This window comes from Colossoma macropomum, unplaced genomic scaffold, assembly GCF_904425465.1.
Source record: "Colossoma macropomum unplaced genomic scaffold, Colossoma_macropomum, whole genome shotgun sequence".
Classification (NCBI taxonomy): domain Eukaryota; kingdom Metazoa; phylum Chordata; class Actinopteri; order Characiformes; family Serrasalmidae; genus Colossoma; species Colossoma macropomum.
Window position 1 is genome coordinate 27,740,851 of NW_023494792.1, and position 23,745 is coordinate 27,764,595.

The 23,745-nt window shown below is 39.9% G+C and overlaps 1 protein-coding gene across 2 annotated transcripts in view; it reads right to left on the minus strand.

Annotated features, from left to right (window-relative positions):
• LOC118812063 (tyrosine-protein phosphatase non-receptor type 12-like) overlaps positions 1 to 9,326 on the minus strand; it is a 61,806-nt gene extending 52,480 nt beyond the window's left edge. Inside the window, exon 1 of one of the 2 annotated variants that reach the window (XM_036576751.1) lies at positions 8,831 to 9,326. In XM_036576751.1, coding sequence (XP_036432644.1) covers positions 8,831 to 8,929 — 99 coding nt within the window. In that variant the 5' untranslated portion in view covers positions 8,930 to 9,326. The remainder of the gene's footprint in view (positions 1 to 8,830) is intronic. The other variant, XM_036576752.1, reaches the window with a different exon arrangement.
• Between the last annotated feature and the right edge of the window lie 14,419 nt (positions 9,327 to 23,745).

Genomic DNA, 23,745 nt, shown 5'->3' on the forward strand with positions numbered 1-23,745 from the left:
GTGTGAGCAACATAGCGCGAAAGCCCTGGTTCTCAACGACTGAGAATTGGCGTGCAGACTGCAGGTCACCTAGCAACGAGGTTTCGCCTGGCTAGTAGCAAACGAAAAAGGAAAAGAGAAAGACAGACGAACATTTGGAGACGAACGGACTTATTCGCATTTATAAGCAACGTAGTTGGTTTCCTGATACGTTAAATCTGCAACGAGAGACTGTGAAACACTAAAAAGTTGCGAAGATGAAGTCGCTTCTCTTTCGAATTTTCCTGTTCCACCTTAAATGGTGCCGCAGAATTTAAGGTGGAACGGGAAAGTTCAGCAAGAAGCTGGCGAATGAGAAGCGACTTCAGCCTCGTAAAACACCCGAAAGCTGAAAGACATTTTACAAGAAACTATTCAACTTTTGAGGAAAAGTTTTCTGGCGGAGATGGAAGAAAAGCGGCTGTAGCTAAAGCTTAAAGCAGAGTAGAGTAAGTCCACGTTTTTGTTTATATTGTTTAGTCTATACTAGGACATTAACACACACTGAGACATACTGGACATTAAATGTTGTGGCTCCCAAGGTGGTTTGATTTTTGTTGAAAGGACAAAATGGCTCTTCTTCTCATTTGGGTTGTGACTCCTGACCTAACCTGACTTTTAATGCAGAGGGAGCCGGTCGGATTTCTCACTCATCCAGTTGTGTTTTTGTTATATGCCGCCACAGACTGTCCGGGTGCTGCACTTCTGCACTTCCAAGTTCCGCCTTTTGCGTTCCGTCAACATTACGTTATAAATCAAATATTTAGAAAATCGTTTTTTGACGTTGAATGAATCGATTCAGAATTGTCCATGTCCGCATCACGATGCATCTAAGAATCGATTTTTTTCCTGCACCCCTAAAACTTGCACTCTCCACTGTCTGGCCAGCAGCACTCATCCATGCCATCCTTTTTCACTGTCTCTCATAAACACACCCACTCACGAAATGCAGACAGGACAAGGACACTCACCCCAAAAACATCCAGCCAGTCGATTAGCCCCTAAGCGCTCTATTAACCTCTCTCTCAACTCAGCAGCAGAAAAGGACAGCAGATAACCACTCAGAGAAATCACTCAAAATTGCCTACTGCTGTGGTGAATTATAGCGCATTAGAACACAAACACAGAAAGAAGTCCTTGTTGACTTTCATGACTTTCCAAACTGCTGTGTGGATAAAGCAGAAGCCAAGTCAACATGAACTTTTCTTCCATAATGAAAAGTATATTTGACTGAAACATAGTATCAGGGAGGGTCTCTGAGCTAGCTGAGCATTTAGCTCAATGACAGGTGGGGGTGATTAGAGAGGCAGGTGAGACATGATTGTATTGGGTAATATTTTACCCACGGGTGCACAGTGATGTAATCAAACCCAAAACACATTTCTGAAGCAGGCAAAAGTCACTTCACTTCAAAGATTACAAGAAAACAACAATATTGCCTGTTAAAAGATATGCTATGATGAACTGTGCTTAGTACGACTGTGACATGAACTAAAAAGATAGAACAAGATTCATTTTGATTTCAGGCTGACTTTAAACAGGCTCCAATAGTCTTAGTTCAACAGTGCTTTACTAACTGATGTGTGTCAACTGTGAACTGTCAAACATGAAACGCTGTAAGTGCATAACATGTTCTCGTACCAAAGGTCGGATCTAGATGCATTTTCCATTTGTTTTGTGCTCATGTTTACCAGTTCAGCCTGTATAACTGTTAGGGATGTGCTCAGTTTACCGCTTGAAATGACGTTATTCAAATACTGAAATCATTAATTGGGTATTTGTTACGTTTCATCACAGAAAAATGGAGAAAATATACAGAAAAACAATTTGCCGAAACTGCAGTGTTTAGGTTTTAACAGGACTGTGGCATGTGATATTACTGATATTTTACTCCGAAATACGAGCACTTTAATGTGAGTGTGCGACTGAGAAGGCAGAGATGGGCTAACTTTAGCCGATGTTAGCTAGGTCTAGAAACAGTGTGCGTCCACTTTTCCACTTTGCCACAAGTGAAAAGACATTTGACAAACTAACATGTTGGCACACCGTCCACTCAGGAGAAAATACCTGTGAAAAGACCATAAATCCTCATTATCATCCAGCATTGTACCAGTTAGCTGCATTTTTAGTTCGTTAGCTCATCTGAGACACCCTCTATTACTCATATAACACGAAAATCTACCAATTTCCCCCAGATAATTTGGAACAATAAACCATGTGCTGTTAATTTTTTGCACAACACCAGTGCTGTTATCTGGAATGGTAAGCCCACAACCCTGCATTTTCGTTTCCCCTCAGTTAACCGATTCATTAATCAATTCATTAATGCTTATGGATGCTCAAATAGCAAATTAGTTGGAATGCACATCCCTAATAAATACAATAAGGGTGAGCAACAGATTACTGTCAGAATGATATATTTTTGAGGCCTCACAGTGTACTGAAAGTTCGCTAGTTGGCTTTATTTGGCATCGTAGCCAGACGTACGGCGGTCTAGACAGCTCTCAGACACAGCAGATCAACCCCACGTGCATGGAAAGCTCTAGCAGCCCTCCATCCTCACGAGCTGATTATTGCCTAGCCTCCAGCAACACCACTCAGACAGCTGAGGGATGGGGTACACCAGAGGAGAGAGCAGTACAGAGGAAAGGGGGTTGGTAGAGAAGCGGTAATGAGAAAGAATGAAAGTGAGAAAAAGGTAGAATGTGAATGAGAAGGAGAGAGGAAGAGGCCATAAAATAGATAGAACAAGAAAGCATAAAAAGGACGAAGAGAGAGAGGAGGAATGAAAAAGGCTTGCATGTAGCTATGGAAACTACCATTAATGCAGACATTTACACCCAGGGAGGCCTGACTGACCTCTATGCTGCAGTTACCTTAGTGTTTCTTGAATTAAACAGTGTTATTCTGTTATTTATCATTTCTCAATACACACATGCAATACAGTATTCACTTATATTCACAAATATTAATAATCATCCTAAATCATTAATGCCTATTTCAAGTCATATAACATGTAAATATTCAAGCACACATCTTTAAACCCATAGTCACCCTTGTAAATATTATTGCTCCTCCTAATATGTATATATGAATTGTACAGTTCTGTTATTGCTGCTGTAATTCTGCTACCTCCTGTGCAACACAGACAAATTACGACTATTGCGACTATACTGCCCGGTATTGTGCCTGCAATATTCCTTTCATTATAGTAGAGGGCAATACATTGGTCTATCCAGCATACTGGTTAAAATTCTTTCTAAAGCATTTGTTTTGACAATCTTTATTATCGTATGCAACAAATAAGTACAGATAACACAACAAACAGACAGTGTATGTTATGCTAATGTTATCCCATTTAGATGAAAGGCAATGTTTTCATACGGTTCAAGTGGGGAAAAAACACAGTCATTCAATGACCTGTCAGTCAATGACCTGTAGTCAGCTGCAGTCTGAGGTAGTCCAATTTGGTTTTGAGGCAGAGGACATAAGAGAGTAATATGAAAGGAATGGCAGCTAGGCCTTTAGCCTAGCGTGGAAATCAGCCCACTAGCCACGCATTTCCTCTCGCACTGCCTGCGAATCCGTCTCCCCTGGTCAGTTGCGTCACTCGGGGGGCCTGAACCTCAGCTACCGGTAGCTGGGGTTGTACCAGCAATGGCTGATGGTTGTAGATATAAGGGTAATATGGAATGCACGTATGAGACAACTGACTTTCTGACCTGAAACAATGTTTAGCCCTGTTTTTGATTAAACTAGAGAAGCTGCTACATGCTTATGTGTAGAATTAAAAGGCAATACTGACACAGGTTTGTCTTTATTTACTCTGTAAATAAAGATGAACCTGTGTCAGTGCTGCATGTTTAACAATGTTGCATGTGTAATGTTTTTGTCTACTTGATCTCTGTCCTACGCAAATGCACAGCATTTTGTGGCACTTGCATAACACTAACATTTTGAAGTTACACAACTGCTGTTTTGCAGTTGAGCCTCTTAATATGGCAGAGAGAGGGCCTATCCGAGAGCCTTATCTGTGGTGACAGTTGGCACTCACACTGGTCTCATACAGTGGCACAGATCTTGCCATCTTAAGCAGCTTTAGCTCTGTTCTAAAATCAGTCAGTACCAGGCCAGTACTGCTGCCAGGTCCTGGCCTTTTTAGCCCCAATTCTAAACTGAGCTGGCATAAATTGCTGCCTTAGAAGAGCAGACAGGGTGTTTCTCAGCACATGATGGATATTGAGACAGGCGTGGTGTTGTCACATTGAACTTTTCCTGTTATAAGTGTTTACAGTAAGCAGCCAGATTCCACGCCAGTCTACCCAGAAATGAAAGCGCATTCCAGTCATTAGTACAGAGCTTGTGATGTTTGGAAATTAGACAATAGTTCATTAGCCTGGTCTTCTACGCTCAGCAAACCTAGTGAGCCAAGTCTCATTTCAGATGCCTTGACCGTGGCAAGTAAAAGGACTTCTGAGAGTATGTAGCTAGCATTGCACAAGATGTTAATTCAGCTGTGATGATTTTAATATTTTTAGTGTTCAGGAAAATAAACTTGTATTGCACTGTGATACTACACTTAGTATTAGAGGTGTAATTATTTCAACACTCATCCAAAGGTCAAATAAAAAACAGCATGTTGGTAATTTCTGAAGGTCTCTTATGCATCATCTTTTGTGGAAAAAAGTAAGGTGGGCATGGAGAGAAGGGGCTTATGTTATGCATGCACCCATGGTCAAATAACTGAGCCTCTCATAAATCATCAATTCAAAGGGTTGTAATTTTAAGTTTCATTGGAAGAATTAGAATTATTATATATCTGAACCAAACCAATCTGTGCTCAGTACAGAGTCATCACATTATTAGAGCACTAGAACTGAATTTTGGCCTCAGAACTGAATCAAAATATGTGCATGGTGCAAGTGTTAACATACATAGCATGTATTCAGGCTTGGGATGCTAATGATTCACTGATTAACTGTTAACAGACAAAAAAAAAATGTTTGACCAATGCTTTTAGTAAGTTTATTTAATTTCTGATAAACAACTGATATTTGAATTGGTGGTATAGCCTTAAGCTATAGCCTGCAAATGTGTTTGTAGGCTAATGGTTATCCTATGAGGTCCCATGACCAAAAAGCTTAAAAGCTGCAAGCTAGAAACTTTATGTTGACTGTTGTTTAAACTATGCATATGAACCAGGTCAGGGCATATATGTTCGTTAACTTGGGCTAATAATATGTAGTAAATGTTAGCAAGTAGAATACATTACGTTACTGTCGTATCTCTCACGCTAGGCTGCATTTTTTCAATCAATAAAGCCTAAAGCCTTGTTTACACAAAACACAGTGCTGTGATTAATATTTTAATGGGTCATGTCTATAATTTTAGGTGTAATTGCTAAATGACTAATCACTGACTAACAACAGTCGGTTATCAGTCAAAAGAATTTGTCAAAAATGTGCATCTCTAATTCAGGAACTTCTTATTGTGCTGTACTGAAAAATGCATGGCATTGAGATGCCACTGTATCATTTCAAATCAATTTTTTAAGCTGTGTGTTGCTACACCCCTGCTTAGTGCAGAAACTGAGGTTAAATTCCACTATAGTGACTCCTGACCATCCTATATGTGTCACAGCCACAAAAAAAAGCAGAAATACAGAGTTTCTCTAACAAACCACCACACGTCAACCACCATCAGAGCCATTTAAAGGCTTGGTCACTGTGAAAGCAAGTATGGTAGTGGGGTAAAATCTAATTTCTTGCACTGAACACACCAGATGCAGGCACGACTCCATTCCACCCCCTCCCCCATCTCATCTCCCTCAGCAGGCGCAAGAAGCATGTGTGTGTGTGTGTGTGTGTGTGTGTGTGTATTCTGCCCTCTAGCTCTGTGTCTTACACACAATGCCTGCACAAAACCAACGTCCACACATGAAAAAAAACATGAACGAATACATACAAATCTCCAAAACATTACATACAATGCAATACTGCAGTTCCAGGAGGAGGGCTTTACCCTGACCTGTGCTCTCAAGCTCTAATGCCAACACTTCAAAGCCATGGCCATTCACACCCTGCGGTTGAATCAATGTTCTAACAAACCGGGGATGACAACATGACAAAGCCAGACTGCTGTCACACCCCAGCACTGCCACTGTCGAACTGTCTGTTCATCAAAGCTGTCTCACCCCTGAAGAGGTCAGGGCAGCTTGGAAAAGTGCTAAATGCATAAAGAGGGTGACACTACTCTGTAAGCCAGAGGCAGTACATATCATCACTCAGTACAGAGTCAGCCACCTTTTACATTCATGTAATGTAACACCAGTATACTAATACTGTAGGGCTCTCACAATTACAGTCATTGTGAGCATGGCTGGAGGACCCGGGGAGGAACTGCTACAGAAGGAGCGAAAATGCTCGAACAAAATCAACTGAGAAGGCTATTTCTGCCTGAAGAATCAGTTCCTTTCCACACACTAGCAGTGTGTCCTCCTCATTCACTCTTAACAGTGGAGGCAGACAGTGTGACAATACTTATTGTTATCGTGATCAGTTACATCCCAATATGCTTTTCTGGGTGTATCATAGATGCTGTCAGTTCTCAAAGAACATTTTTCATTAAACAGAGAACATAAACCTGTTTAATTGGATTTAGTGAAATGTTATATACAAAATTAATGTGTTCTTACTTTGAGTTTTTTTCTACATGTGCTACTACTTTACATAAGTCTGTTTCATCTTGTCAAACACCAGAAAAACATATCGTGGTTCATATTGTGTATTGTGAATATGTCAAGAGTATCATGGTGTTACATTTTGGCCATATCGTCCATCCTCTACTTAACAGTACATGCCATTCAAACTGTTTTAAAACAAGCATCACTGTGATAAAATGATGCCGTCATGTAAACTGTGCCATGTCCATCCACATTCAAAATACTGCAGAACGCTGTCCAATTCTAAAGAGGTGACAGCGTCTAGGAAGTTACAGTAAATCCCAGTTTCACTGACAGCACAACCATACATTACTGTTTGGGGTTAAGTTTATCATCAGCCTTTTTCCTCATGAATTTCATTACACTGACTTCTCACTGAGGAAAAAGTAGGCCTAACATACTGCCATTACCATCCTGACACAGCTCCACAAATAACCAAATCACGCAGCAAGTAAATATACACATGCAAAACTCTTAAAAAACAACGAACCTTTCTTTTTATCAGTGCTGGATCCCTGACCCTGCTTGCTTTGTCAGGATGGCTTCAGGCATTAGGGCAGCCTCAACGTGGCTTTACATAAATGTGCATTTTTAACGGGCATGTTAGAGTTCATATATTACCAAAAAGAGCGTTATATTACATCAAGTATGCCTTTGTTGTGAGCCGCTCCTTTATTTGTTCCTAATCATTTGACAAAACTCGAGAGGTTGTGGACTAAAGTCTGCTATGGTCACACTGATCCCAGGAGGCGTTTAAGAAATCAATACCACTGCTTCTCTACGACTTGACCAAGCGTCAAACCATGGCTTTATGGTTTAGGTTAACTCTGTTTCTGACACTATTTTCGTGCCTTAGACCCCAGAATAGTTGCACTTTGGTCTATTCGAGCTTTTCTGAGTGCTCTCGGTGGGCTGAGGATGAAGCCCTCCTCTTCCTCTCTCTCTCTGTGCTGAAACGGCCCTACTCCTTGCGCAACATCCGCGGAACTCCCTCACACCACCACGCTGGACTCCCATAAACCACCCCTTTAACCCGTTAACGTGGACACAACTTCGAAAATCCAAGAGCTATTTTCTTTATTCCGAGCTTTAAAACAGGAGCCGAAACCAAAACAAACCGCACGCTGCCGCTTTAACGTCGCTATGTGGACAAAGACGTTAGTTAGCTGCTGCTAGCTAACCTAGCTCTGTCCAAATGTTAGCCAGCAAACAAAAGTCCGACACCGAGATGTTCACAACGCCTATAAATCTTATTTTTTGGTGTGGTTAAACTTGACAATGTATCTTATACCAAAGGAAAGCTAACTGTTCAGACCTTTCTAACTTCACGTTGGCACAATGTTGACAATATTTCCCTAACTGACCCGCCCTGAACACGCTAGAAAGTGGGAGAACAGATCACTTGGCTACGGTTATCTGTCTACACTTCACGAAAACATGCCGGAGGAGTCGTGGGGGACTTGTTTAAATATCGTCGTTGGTCTCTCCGTAATACTAAGAAGGGGATGTGACCCAACGCCACACTCATGTAGCAATCAGGCTCTCACAGCACATTTAGTTGCGGCAGCTAACCGTGGGGACAGAAAAACACAACGTCGAGGTTTTCACACCTCTCAGCTCATAAACTGTCAAGATCGGTAACGTTACACAGGAGTGAGAGAAACAAAAACGCGAGGCTGAAGCTGGCTTCTTATTCTAATTTTCCCGTTCCACCTTAAATGGTGCGTCTGTAACATTCTGACGCCTGAGGCGTTACAATAGTAACTGCGGCACCATTTAAGGTGGAACGGGAAAATGCGAACAAGACGCTGACTTGAGCTTCGTCATAAAAATGAGCTTCAGCTTTTGTGGGAACAGGATTAGGCCGCAGCCGAAGCCTGCTGGAGTCCAGTCTGTACAGGGAGCCACGGAATTGCGCTTTATCTTTATGACTGGGAGTAGAGGGAGGTCTGCAACTATATGGGGAAAGAAAACGGGGACCACCACCGTAAGCAGACTCAAACCGGAGGAATGTTACTGGACAGGGAGAGCAGAAGGTGTGTGTATGTGTGTATGTGTTGTCTCTGCTCCTCTCCTGCTGTTCCTCCTCACCATGAAGTCGCTGCCGAAGTTGTCCTCTCCTCTCTGGTCCCCTGCTCGCATGGCGTGAACCCCCTGAATGAACTTCCTCAGGATACTCGCCTGGTCCATCCTCACAGTCAGTCCCTGAATAACGCTGTTCCCACGGTAAGTTAATTAATCCGAATACAAAAAAGATATACAAAAATAAATTAAATAAATATCTTTAAAGAAAAAAAAATCCTCTCTGTCAATTATTCCAACATCTTTTATCGCTCCATGCTTCTCTTTGCTCTCCGATGAAGGGAAAAAAACAGATAATCCAGTCTCGAGATATAAAATTATCTCCTCTTTTAACGCACCAGGCAGTTAATATTATTACTTCTTTATTCTTCTTTTAATAATAAAAAAACAAACACCGGTTCGCCCCTCCCTGTCTCCACACTGCCACATTAACAACTAAACTCTGAAACAAAACTGGCTGGACCGCCCAAAAGCCGCTAGGACACGTTGCCACCCTCTAGTGGGAACGGCGCGCTCTGATTGGACACTGGCAGACGGTAGCGCACGTCGGATTGGACAGTCTGAGTGTCAATCAAATACACGCTAACGCATCTCGTCGCTAGCGTAAAAGCGCAGGCTGCCAATCACGTGGTCAGCTTGATAAGTTTCTCATTGGTTGAAACCCGTAAGCCCCTCCCACGTAGATTCCACTCTTGTTTAGCTCAGATCTGCCCACCGTTAGGGTGACGTGCGGATGATCAAGAAACAGAAAAATGTAGGTCTATTTAACGTCTCCCAGACATGTATGTGGCACAGAAATGGGTCACGTTTACAGTAATTACACTACTTTTCTGTCATATATTGGACTTAGTATATCTCGTAATTGTAAAAAGAAGAGGACAAAGGGCAGTTCAGCTTACAGAATGGCACTGTCCTCAGGCTAATTCTGACAGAGATGTGTTTGTCAGTAAGTACACCAGAGCTGGGTAGGAACTAGCTAAATTTACCAGGTTACACATTGACACAAATTTGATAAATGTTTCCCAGTTAGCCTAATTTGTTTGGCCCACATCCTTGGCTTTGTTCTGGCCCAGTAAATGGCTGGGTCCACAGCCCAGATCTGACCCACACACTGTTAAGTGAGTAGAACGAATAGATATGGTCCAAATCTGGCTACATTGATGGTCCACAACATTCAGCCCAAAAATCTTCCCACAAATATAGACACAAGGCAAAACCCTATTGAGCTGTCCAGCATCTGGCCCTATTCTGGCCCGCATAGCCAACATCTGCCTGGTAGTCAGCCATCACACTGCAAAGAATCAGCCCAAAACTGTCAGCTATGTGGGTTACTTTCCTAATAATACTCAAACACACTCACTGGCCACTTTATAGGTACATCTACCTTGCAGCTACACTGTCCAATTTATATTTTATCTGCTTCGCTTACCAGTTCTGCAATTACAGATTGCAGTCAATCTGTGTCTCTATATAATTTATCTTTCTTTCTCATTCATCAATGGTCAGGACACCCACTGAGTAGGTATTGGGTGATGGATCATTCTCAGCACTGCAGTGAGTCTGACACGCTAGTAACATGTAATGCCACAGTTTGGATCAGACACAGAAGTGTTACTGGAATTTCGGCACAACTCAGTGTCATTGCTGGGCTGAGAACAGCCCACCAATAAAAAATATCCCGCCGTCAGTGTCCTGTGGTCAGAAACTGACCACGGATAAAGAACTGGAGAAGGACTAAAACAAACTGTGCAGCAGCAGATGAGCTACCGTCTCTAACTTTACTTCTATATGGTGAACTAACAAGGTAGTAGTGTCTAAAAAAGTGAACAATAAATGAACACAGTGTTTAAAAACTCCAGCGGCACTGCAACCCAAATAATACCTGGTCAGTGGTGGAAAAGGGGATAACAAATAATGCCGAGAAATAAACAGACTACAGTCTGTAAACATAGAACAACAAAGTGCACCTGTAAGGTAAGGCTGATGAAATGGATAGTGAGTGTAGATGAAACATAGCAAAAGTGTCCAGTAAATAAATGTGTAATCTGCTTTCTACCTGGTTGATTTAATTCTGTTCTGTTGGTATCAGTACTGCATTGCTCTCACTTTTAAGATTTATCATCTTATGTTAAACCAAAAGGATTCCAAAAAGAGGAGAACAGCACTTAATAAACTTCGGTTCCAGTGCTGATAGAAGTACTAAATTCCTATGCAGTTCTATAGAAAGTTTTTGTACTGACTTTTTTTAACATAAAGGCATTTTTGGTGGCTATTTCCTTGTAATTGCTTTTAAGTAATGGAATTTTTATTTGAGGAATGGTTTTAGACTAGCTTTGGAGTATACAGAGTCAGCTCTGAATTTCTAAGTGGTCACTAAACTGCTCCTCAAAGAGGTAGACCACTTTCAGCTGTATAGGCTCACTCAAACAGCTCCAACCCTGAGGGTATACTAAATAAATGATGACATATATAAAGGTGGAACACAACCCACTGCTGCCAGGACTGCATTATAGTGATGCGTTTCATGTCCCATATTTTAAATCAAATTAATTTCAGGGATTAAATCTGTAATGTGTGCCTATATGATGTTTGTTGTACTATGATAACCTGTCTGTGTATAATCTCATCCAGAGGCAGTGTTAGATCTCGTAATGATCCTGTACTTAATATCAAGTATTTTTTGCTTGTGTGTAGGTGGTGTTTTTATTTTCCCTATAAAACATCTCTATTTTATTACATTTATTGCTTGATTAAGTATTGAGTTTTTAACCATATGAGTTTAGAAGGCTATTGTATGTAAGCATTGAAGGAAATGCTGCAGGAGATTAGCATAAATTAGTGATTAGTGAATTCTGTTTGGCCTGCATTAAATTGAAAATGACACAAAACACAATATTTGATGTTTTGCCTTATGAACTTCACTGTTGTTTGTAAATATATGTCACAGGAACATGTTTACATGGTGTATTACATCATCTTTCTTTTAATCCTTACTAATAATTTGGGGCCTAATGACACCAACTGATATGGTTTTGAAAGTGGAATATTTTTGCTATTCTTCTTTTACACAGGTCCTCAGCTATGCAACCATATGGGTTCTTCAATGTTGTATTTTGCACACATTTTCCGTGGGAGACAGGCAGGCCAGACTAGCACCCGCACTCTCTGATTACACAGTCATGCTGTTTTAACATGAGCAGAACGTGGTCTGGTGTTATGTTGAAATAAGCATGGACATCCCTGAAAAAGACGGTGTCTAAAAGGCAGCATATGCTGCTCCAAAATGTGTTCAGTGTTAATAGTGCTTTCACAGATGAGCAGATTACCCACTAATACCCCCCTACCATTTGCAGACTCTGGCTTTTGAACTATACGCTGGCAACAATCTGGATGGTCTTTTTCTTCTTTGGTCTGGAGAACACAACATCCATTATTCCACTAACAATCTGACTGACACGTCAGACGACAAAGCATGTTTCCTCGTGCATCCGTCCTTTTCAGATGAGCTCGAGTCCAGAGATGTTGGCAGCATTTCTGGATGCTGTTCATATGTGACTTCCACCCTGTATAGTACAGTCGTAACCTGAATTTGAGGTTCCAGTGATGGACGCTGTTTATTGACAGCAGTTTGTCAAAGTATTCCCAGAGCTCATGTGGTGATATCCATCACACAATCATGGCAGTTTTTAATGCCCTTTACACACAGTGATTACTCTAGTGAATCTTTTTATATTATTATGCACTGTAGAGGGTGAAATACCGAAAATCCTCATAATCACTGGCTGAAGAATGAGGATATTTTGCTGATACATTCTTGGCAATTTGGTGAGCCTCGACCCATCCTTGCTTCTAAAGAACTAAGCCTTTCCTGAACGCTCCTTTTATACCCAAGTGTGATTACATCACCTGTTTAAGATGGTTTTCTGAACATTTCACAATCTTTCTAGTCTTAAACTGCCCCTGTCACATGCTGCAAATATCAATTTCAGAATGAGCATTTACTTAAAAGAAAAAAAAGAAGTCGATGAGGTAAAGCATTACATTTCTTGTTTTTGTACTGTTTCTGTTCAAGTATATGTCAAAGCAGATTTATAAATCACTGCTTTCTGTTTTACCTACTGTCACAGCTTTTTTTTTTAATTGGGTTTGTATGTCATTTTATACAGTGCTATTATTTTACATTATACACTCTAGCTCATCTTTTATGTTAATTTGAAGTAAAACTGAGCATGATCTACTCTTTCTGATCAGACCTACAAAGAAAGCTCTTCTAACCCCTGTTGGCATATATAGTTTATATAGTATATACTGGCATATCTAGTAACCATACATAGAACCATCCTTTGTTTTTCTCTCATTCTATTGAAAGAATTGCACAGAAAGCTTTCCAAAGAACATATTAACTCAAAAAGAGTCTCTGGCTTGGTTGTACAAGAAATGCAGTGGATTCAAACCTCTGAACTGAATCATCACCACACAAGAGCTAAATGGAACCTTATTCATCAGTAATTCCCCTCGGCCGCCTCCGATAGCCAAGATCCCCTTAAACAGATCCGTGCCTGAACCAGACTCAATAAGGAACCAGTAACAGCGCTCCTGGTTCCCCAGGCTCTGTCAATGACAACAAAACGCCCCATTCAGGCTGGTTTGTGAGGGCCATGCTGGACCCAAGCTGTCAAAGAGCCAGCTACCCCTCCACAGTGTCAGGCAAAAGCGCTAGGCCCTCACAGTACCAAAAGAGTGGCCATTAGAATTCAGACAGTGGGCGAGGATCACCTCAAGCACAAGACTGCACTTCACCTTCACGCCTGTCTCTCCTTTTTTGCTCCAACTAATCTGTCTACACCATGTCTAGATCAACAGCAGTGGGAAGTTATACAGTCGCATCCAAAAGTGTGGTCAGATTTCATACTTTGTTGATTTTCTCTGTGAAAATAAGTTCTCTGCAGAGAACATACCTCAGTTACTGTTTATAAACTGAATTTAACATATTTGGAAATTTTATATTGGATTTTTTCCAATATGTTAAACTCAATAGAAATAAATAAAAATTATGCACTACAATTTTCACAAACATTTCATATTTAATTGCTCTCTGTTGAGGATGTATTAACTTATTTTCGCTTATAAAATCAACAAAACGTAATTTAACCAGTTGTGTTCAAACTTTTGCATATGACATTCGTATCATATGATTACAGTTCACCAAGACTGAGGGTTTTTAAAAACAGGCACAAACCAAAAAAAGAGACCAAAAAGCCTGACCCACTGTCCACCCCAGATCAGCTCCTCAATTAGTAGATTTATTTCAGATCTGGAAACTTTCATACTACTTCATGAATTAAATTCACTGATAAAATATTGAACTTAAACAAATTGACATGCAAAATTACTCTAATACAAGTGAAATCAGTTAGATATGAAATTTATAACCTTGCTTACAGTCAGCTGTGGTAAAAAAAAGAGATTATAATAATAAAAATAATAATAATTGTAATATTAGTAATATGCATTTTACTCATATAGTACACTTTGTGACAGCATCATCTCAAGGCACTTTGTAAAAGATAATAAATAAATAAATTAATTAAAAAATAAATAAATTAATATATATATATATATATGTGTGTGTGTGTGTGTGTGTGTGTGTGTGTGTGTGCCTTAACAGGATGACTGACAGGGGGGAGAAATCTGCTCATTGACTAAATAAAGCACTTCTAACAGCTTTCACTTCACTTTTATGGCACAAGGTGCCATCGGACGTCATCACGCCGGCCTGTAGACACTTCATTGGGCTTTCAGATCTACTGTACAGGCTACTAACCCTCAGGCTGAGAACAGCATTGAGATGTAGCTGACACAATATGCTTGAACCTTATGATGTGAGGGTGCATTTACTCTATCTCTCCCTCTCTCTCTCTCTCTCTCTCTCTCTCTCTCTCTGTGTGTGTGTTTGTGCTCCTGCTGCTTTCACAGTTCAACAGAAACAGGTCAAGCAATAAGAGCTACAGTCTTAAGCACACAAGCCTCATATTCCCCCTCATACACACATCACACACATATCACACAAACAGCCAGTGCAGGGCCAAATCAGCCTCCTTCACACTCCAGCTTGATTTACACTTGTGTTTGGAAGGCTTCGAGATGCTGGAAGGAGGCTGACGTGTTCGGACACTTCTGAAATGCCTGGATTTCACCAACTTATGAATTCTGCTCTGCACACAAACACTCGCTTACTGACAAGTGCCAAAAGGCATCCAGCATGTTCTACTGGCAACTAACAGTGCTCAAAGAATTATTAATCGGCTTGTGTAGAGTAGCACAGTCTTTCTTCAAACATGTTCTTCATCTCTAACTGCACTAAAGCAGAGACCTGAATGAGACTGTAAGATTAGTCTGCTTTGCTTCTTTTGCACCATGTGCTTTGAGTTCTTATATTCTGAGTCAGAGTTATGAAGTATGTTAAAGTTTCAAAATGCACAGTTCACTCCTTACTCCATATAGTCCATAAATGGAAAGTAAGCTGCAAAAATGGCCTATTTTGAATTTACTGTTTCTACTTTTACATATCCACCTATTCAGCCTATAGCAATTTAGCCCCGTCCAAGTTATAAGGAGTGTTTCAGCCTGGACTGTTTTGAATGAAGCCCAATGCAGGAATCCAATCAGCAGAGAGCTCATTTACATATCTCAGTCTTAAAGGCACAGTAACAAAAACAGCCTGTTTCATTCTAAGGGATGGAAAATGCTCATGTAAAAACAAGCTACGACAATTTTTGGTATATAAACCCATACAAACATTATAAGTGGAAAAAAGAAAAGAGAAATGTAGAATATGGGCCATTTCTGTAAATGAGATGTGTGAGTTTGAAGAACCTTTTTAAAGTTTAAAGAACTGATTAAAGATCTCAGTGTTCATAACACTGAAGTAAACACAATGAAATGATTCATGTTAACCACAACTCTAAAAAAAGAGGAATAATTATCATTTACGGTTTCTATAGCAGTTCCCTTCAAACGGCCTAATTTGTCATCCAGAGGAGATTGCAGCACAAAGTAACGCAGGGTAAAATGTAATGTGTATTAGTTAAACAGGTTCCAGGAGATCTTTAGTCATAGCAGTGGTGAATTTTGACAGCTATCATTCAGATTTTCTTGAGATTCACTGGATTGTTTGGTCTTTGTACAATAGAAGTAAATGTTTTCATTTTATGTGTTTTTGATTGCTGAGTTGTGTCACAGAATCCATACCTGTATTATTTTAATCATCAATGGGTGACTGTAACAGTATCATTTTGAAGAATATAAACAACTCACAGTCAGAGATCACCAGGATAAAGTACAGCCTCCACACGGCAGGGTTAGCATGAGAGAAGTCCATATTCAAACATATAATTTCAAAACTGGCCTTTTTTCATCTTTGAAGAATCTGCTTTTGTACACAGAAATCATGTAAATAAAATAGATTTCAATTTCATCATGCTGATATTTGCTGTTCTCCTTTGTAGTGAGAAATAAATTTGTCACATTCAACACAGCCTCTTTTTACATTTATTTTAATTACATTTATGTATTTAGGTTGAGAGGCTTGTCTGATTCAAGCAACATAAAATTGTATTGAATTACGATTGCAAAAAAGTATTTAGCATCAACTAACCAGACTTTCATAGACTGTTACAAATCCACCCCTGTGAAGTTGGCACCACTTTACAATAAGAGTGCCCTTATAAAACGTTTATGAATGGTTTAAAATTGGTTTATAAATGGTTATTCATTAGGTTATAATCATCTTAAAAATCACGAATAAGCAGTTACACCACATAAATAAACCTGTTGCCAAATAGTGAGCCCACATTCGTCAATATTCTTAAAGCTCAGGTCTAGCTGGGTACTGATCTTATTTTGTCTCCTCCATCAGTCAGCATTATACATGTCAGCTTCATCAGATATTCATATTTCTCAGATAACAACACCTCACTGTTGCCCTTTTTATTTATGTGTTATAATTGCTTAGTAATAACTTATATAACCACTTATGAACTAATTTTAAACCATTCATACCCTTTGTAAATGTAGTTTTATGGTAAAGTGGTACCAGAAATTTTGCTCAAACACTTTTAAAGTTCTTAAAGGGAAATTCCACTGATATTTCAAAATTTCTGAACAATCAAATTGTTAAGATGTAAACAAAGTCATTCAAAGTGCTTTGACATGAAATGTTCTGTTCTAAATAAACATAGTCAATCAGTGGTGTTGATAGGAACCAGATGTCAATATGCTGCCCAATATTTGAGACATTGTTTTACTGTAGCTTAGAGAAGGTTTTGGCCTAAAATGTGTTTGTAAAAAAAGAACCTTTTTTTTTAATTTCCCACTATTTTACCATAATCAACATGACATATAAAACCTCAGAAGACATGTGTAGGTTCACTGGAGGGTTTTGGATAGCAAATAAAATGGATGTATTTGTGTTGTTGACAATGTGACCCCTGCTTCTCATCAACACCAGTAAGTTTCAGTAAGTTTCTTTAAAATGAAGCATTTCATACCAAACCACTCTGAATGACTTCCAAATTAGATGACTTTTAAAATGTGAGGTGAGCGAGGCTTATAGTAATGTTATCTGTGTTCTGTGTGTGCTGTTGACAGATTGCTGTACCGCAGTGATGTGGGGCAGCCTGTGGCCCATTTAGCTGGGTGAGTAACACTGCTCCACCCATCATCTTACCCAAGCATACACACACAGGCCCAACCCTGAGAGAGAGAGAGAGAGAGAGAGAGAGAGACAGGGAGAGAGAGGGAGAGTTAGTATGTCGGAGCTCAGATATTTCACATTTTAATCATAATGCAATAATACATACAAACAATAATCTTATTGTCCAGGAAGCAAATCATCCCCAATTTACATCAAAGGAACATCAAGACCCGATCACAGTGCTGCTTTCTGATGCTTATGAGTTAACTGTAAAAAATGTAATTATTGTAATCTAATACAATCTTTGATCATTAAGATACAGCACTAATACAGGGGGCTCAACTCTTGAGTAACATTCCTGCCCATCAGGGTTTGTGGCTAAAACTTTTAGAATTGGGCGGCCAGGTAAGACCTAGAGATTTTATTGGGGTGGCACACTGCTAAGGAAGCTAAATAACAAAATAGCATGCGTTAGTGATGTGTTTTTTTTCTCTGTGCATAACTAAATCTGTCCATCATTTCCATGTGAATAAAATATTACATCAATACAACATACAAGTTATTTATTTAGGCTGCCCTTGCTACAGGTTATACATAGTCTAATGATTAGAAATCTAGCCAGACATCACTGTATAAAGTAACCTACAAGACATGCATGTATTAAACTGTACAAAAGAAATTAGTCAGCATGATAAAGAGACAGAGCAGCACCGCTGAAGGACCACAGCACATTCACTCACCTGTTTACTTAGTAAATTAGCACAGCAACATAAACTAATTATTAAATGTGGCATTTAATGGTAGCAGATTGTCATCCTAAATCATAACTGATGCTTTATTAATGATGGCTGACTTATGATGATTGACTGCCTCACTGGTCACCCCTGACCACCCCTCAGCTACATGACTACTGCCCATTGGAATTGCATTAGTACACATAGAGAACCATCAATCCAACCCTAATGTAAAATAACTATGTCATACATAGCAGTGTGAGAAAATCCTAGCTAAGCATTTTACTCAATGATAGGTGGGGGTGATGGGAAGGGAGGATGAAATATGTTATTAGGATATTATTGTTTGGCTTAATATATTTTTCCCTGCCCGCTAGTGCACGGTGATGTAATCAAAACTCTGAAGACATTTTAGAGGCAACAAAAGTCAGTACACTTCAATCGAAGCTTATGAGAAAACAAGAATTTTGTCTTTTAATGATGTCTAAGGAATCATGCTTAACCCCGTAAAATCCCAGGCTTATTACATTCTAAGGCTTATTATTCAGTAACTACAGGGACTTCAATTCAAACTTGTTGAGCTATTCTTAGGTTACAGAAGTGTGTAATAAAACGTGGGCCTGTCGGCAGAACCAGGCCTTTTAAGGGGTTGATACAAACAGAAACATGAACTAACCATGACGATAGGTGGGGGTGGTGGAAGGTGGAGGTGAAACATGATATTACTGATTAATATTATTTTCCCTTGCCTGCTGCTTTAAGATGACGTGGACAAAAATTGAGAAGAAATTTCAGAGGCCTACAAATGAAAATAAGAATTTTGTCTTTTAAATGATGTAATGAATACTGCTTAATTCCACCAGAAGTGTGAAATACGTCTTCCTAGACAAACTTACACACTCCCAGAAATAAAGGTACGAAAGCGTCACTGGGGCAGTACCCTTCTTGTCACTGGGGTGGAACCCTCAAGGGTACATCTCAGTACCTTTAGTCAGGGAACATAACTGTACCATAATCCATTGTAATTATATTTTCTAAGTTGTATTGACTCCACACCCCCCGTCTCGTCTCCAGGCTTTTATTTTACTGTTCTGTTTTAAAACATTAGGTTATGAAAAGATACAAATATGTACTTTTCACCTGGAAAAAAAACTTATCTTCACAACTGGACCTTAAAACCACTGTTGTCCTTTTGAGGGTACATGTTTGTACCTTGATGAACGAACAATGTACCTGCACAGAACCTTTATTTCTAACAGTGCAGAGTCAGAATTGTTCACAGTGGTGGTGAGAGGAACCAAAAGTCTGAGTTTAACACCTCTAAAAGCTCCTTCACAGAAAGGTATTGATCTAAATGGGTAAAATGTCATTTTTAAAATACACACATTTTGTAAAACAAAATAGTCTCCAAAGAAAACAAATTTTTCAGATGTACTATGTTTTTTTAACATTACATGTTAAAACACGTAGGTTCACTGGCGGTTTTGGACAGTAAATAAAGTGGCTATATATATATATTTTGGACATCACAACCCCTGGTACCTATCACCCCCACTGTATAAAATTAAACAAATCTGTGGAGTTCCTCTTTAGTCTTCATCTGGCTGTGAGTTGGCGTGTGGGGGGTTGGAATGGTGTGTGTAAGCATGTAGAGCAGTGTGTGGTGTATGGGTGGGTCCTCATGGCTCTGACTGAAGGAATGCTCTGTAAGAGGAACACAGGAGCAAGCAGCTGAGCGAAGGAATGCACTCCTACAAGCCCCAACAACGCCTGCACACACACACACACACACACACACACACACACACACATCAAGGTTATGCAACTTAATGGACTAGATCCACATGCATACACACATTCTCTCTCTGTCCACCTCAAGCTCAAAGTTTGCTTAAGCAGAGCAGGTACAAACCTGCAGTCTGAATTCATCTCTCTCTCTCTGTAGTTCTTCTCTCTTGTTAAACACATGCAGTCATCGCTGCAGTGAAATGCTAAGCGTGGGACGGCCTGTGTTAAAATAACTGCCCTCCAGCTACACAATGCGATACACAGGAATGTCTCGACATGTGGCAGCTGAAAGAGCAAACTGATCTCAGGGCATTTCAAGGCTTCAGATGTGCTTTTCTTTTTCCCACATAAACGGACCTCGACATAAGCCTCATATCGTTTTTCACCATTCTTATGTGTAATGATTTACTGTGCCCACAGTGCCACAATGGAAGGTGTAGAGGAAAGTTCATTTTTCAATCAGGGTGCAGTTCTTTATCAAATTACACTCTCTGCTGAGCTCTACGCACAGGCTAGTGTTGGGGGACATATCCTCTGTATCGCTATACTACTATTGGTGTCACGCTACAAGTTAGATTTTTCATCATATGATATGTCCAGCAACTGCCTGAAGAGCTGAAGAAAAGAACTACCAGAATTTCTGCTGTTTCTTTTCTATCAAGACGTATAGGATATGTAGAAACCAGAAGAGTGTATGTATACAAGAAGGAAGATGTTTTAAAGGGCTCATATCCTGGAAAATGAATTTTCTCACTTTATTCAAATAAGAGGGTTTGAGGTAGAATGTAAAAAAGTACCATTCGTTCCCAAGTCCATACAGTTAGCATATGGAAACTAGTCACCAGTAATTGCCTGTTTTGGATTCATTGTCTTAGTGATGTCACTAAAACCAGTGTATTTAAATATATCCATCTTCAGCCTACAGCAGTTTAGCCCCGCCCACTCACACTGACATTTTGAGAAATGTTTCAGCCTGGACTGATTTTAGAACAAGCCACAGTACAGGGCAGCCAATCAGAACAGAGCAGAGCTCATTTGCAGACTGTTTAGGCCCTCCTGGTCAAATGACATGTTTTGTTGATTGGCATATAATGTACAGGGAACAAAATTCTCCACATTTTAATGCAAAATGACTGCTTATTTGATGAGTTTAATACATTAAACATAAAGAAGTTACATCACATTTTATTTGTGTCTTATTTTTTCCAATATTTTAATTTAATAATATTTTATTTTAAAGAAATCACAAATAAACAAAAAGTGTGCATTAAAATTTGTAAAAATGCCATATTTAAGTTCTCTGTAGAGGATGTATACACTTATTCTCAAGTCAACAAAACATGTAATTTGACTGGTTCTCAAACCTTTCCATATGACTGCACACAAGTCTTAAAGGCACAGTAACAAAAACTGACTGTTTAATTCTCAGGGATAAACAGAGGTTAGAAAATAGCCATGTAAAAATTAACTATGACCTTTTTTGGTAGATAAAACCACACAAAAATCGTAATTGGTCCTCCCAAAGGAGTAACATAAAATCCAAGAAGAATGTAGGATATGGGCCCTATTGACTGCAATGTGTTAGTTTGCTGGGCGCTTCAGATTGGCTTAAAAGAACAGTATAAAATACTTAAATACTAAATGAATAATAAGTTTCCTTTATGGAAACCCATTTTTATGTTTGGTTTACTTTGGCGCAACTTTAAGAGAAGCAGAAAAGAACCGTCCAGTCAAAACAAACTATGTCAGGTTAACAAGACTCCAATAAGTCAGGATCATTAACTTTATTAATGCAAACTTCATCAGATACTGTGATATTTTGGAAAATGTGATTACCAATACCGTCCCGCAGTAGGAAGTCATGTCATTGTGTGTGATCACAGGAGGCCTCAGTGTTTCCATGTGGTGTCGTAGTATGCGCTACAGGCTGTAAATCAGGCCTTGGGCTATAATGAGGTGGCCAGTGCAACAGCATGCTGTGCGTAACCCGCTCCTCAGCAGACTCCAAACTGCCTGGCTCCAGCCAGCCACTGTCCCCTACATACCAAATAATATGTCTCTCTCTCTCTCTCTCTCTCTCTCTCGTCTTCCAGAATTACCACATGCACCCTAGTTGAGCTTCCCACCCCATGCCGTTCCCCTCTGAGCCACACCAGAGCGGCCTGTCAGATTTAGCCGTCACAGTAATTACATCCTAGTAAGCGAGTGAGTGAGTGTATGTGAGTGTGTGTTTTGTTCCTTGTCATGCGTTCCTCCAAGGCCACAAGGATGTGTCCCACACCAAGCTGAACCACGTAGGTAATTACGAACAGTAAGAAAAAAAAACACAGCCAGACTCTGGGGAAAACTGGCTAAAACAGGACAGGCCAGTCATCAGACAGGATGAGAGAGAGAGAGTGAGAGGAAGCAGAAACAAAAGACAATTGTTACTAGTAGTGTCATTTTGTCCTTTTGCATGAAGCATCTATTATCAGTCCAACATGACTGTGGCAAACAAGCTCTGTGGCTTCATTATTACTTTTCGGTGAGTGTAATAATGGACTTGTTAACATGGTATAATGACCTTATAAACTATGGCCTGACTAATTCCTACCCATCAGTGCCTGTGGGTGTGCTCCATCTGGCCAGATGCTGCCTACCTGTCCGTCTGCTCTAATTGTTCTCATTATCTAAAGCTGAGGACAAAGGAACAGCTTTCTATTTTATGGGTCAGCTGGCAGGCTGTGAGCCATGATAATAAACCCAAGTGTCACTGAGACAGCAGCCCGCTGACAGACCGACCACAGGAGGTGGGGTTTTATTAGAGAACGTGTAAAGCTGATGGACACTCGAGAGCAGTAAGCCCACCGCCACTTGCTTTTAGTGGCTAGGAGGGGACTGAGGTGGCCTAATGCAAGTAATCTACACATACAGCACAATAATGTTCTCATTTACACAGCCTTATAGCACAAGCCACTCCTGCTCTGTGGTGGTCAGAGCAGGGAAAGATTGCAGTGTTGTATAATGGCGCCATCTTGTGTATACAGATGGAGACTGACCCACACCCAGGCTGAGAAAGGAGATTTATGCTACATCCTGGCTTAGATGACACTGGAAAATGTCACTGGTCAAACTGTTCTCTTTAACCTTTCTACAACTATTGAAGTTAAAGAGGCATTCATGTCTAAAATCAGCATTATGAGTGTTATTTGCAAAGTCATGTTGTATTTTGTAGCACTGCATTGTATCCCTCAGCCTCATCGGTTGGACAGAATTTATGATTGTGTATCAACTCCGTGAATTCATATATCTGTGTTCTCTCACTACAATACCCAGCATGCATTATTTGAACACATCACATGGCAATCCTGCAGCACTCATTAAACCCAGACTGCCTATTTACTGATGTAGAGGCTAATAAAAACATCCACAGTGCTGCCTAGAAATAGTGATATAGCAGTAAATGGTAGTCAATCAAAATTACATTTTTCTTTCTTTCAAATGAATAATTCAGTTGAAAAAATAGCAAAACAAATAAATACATAAAATACTGTGGCGTCGGCGCAGAGGAGGACACTGAAAACATTGCATGAACATTAAATGCTCTTCACTAAATAAGTACTGGAAGAGTGAGTATTTGCAAGCACTATGTATGCACAGCCCAGTGCTCCCCAACACGAAACACGGGGAGGGGGTAAGGCAGCAGGACACAACATACGCAGCAGGAC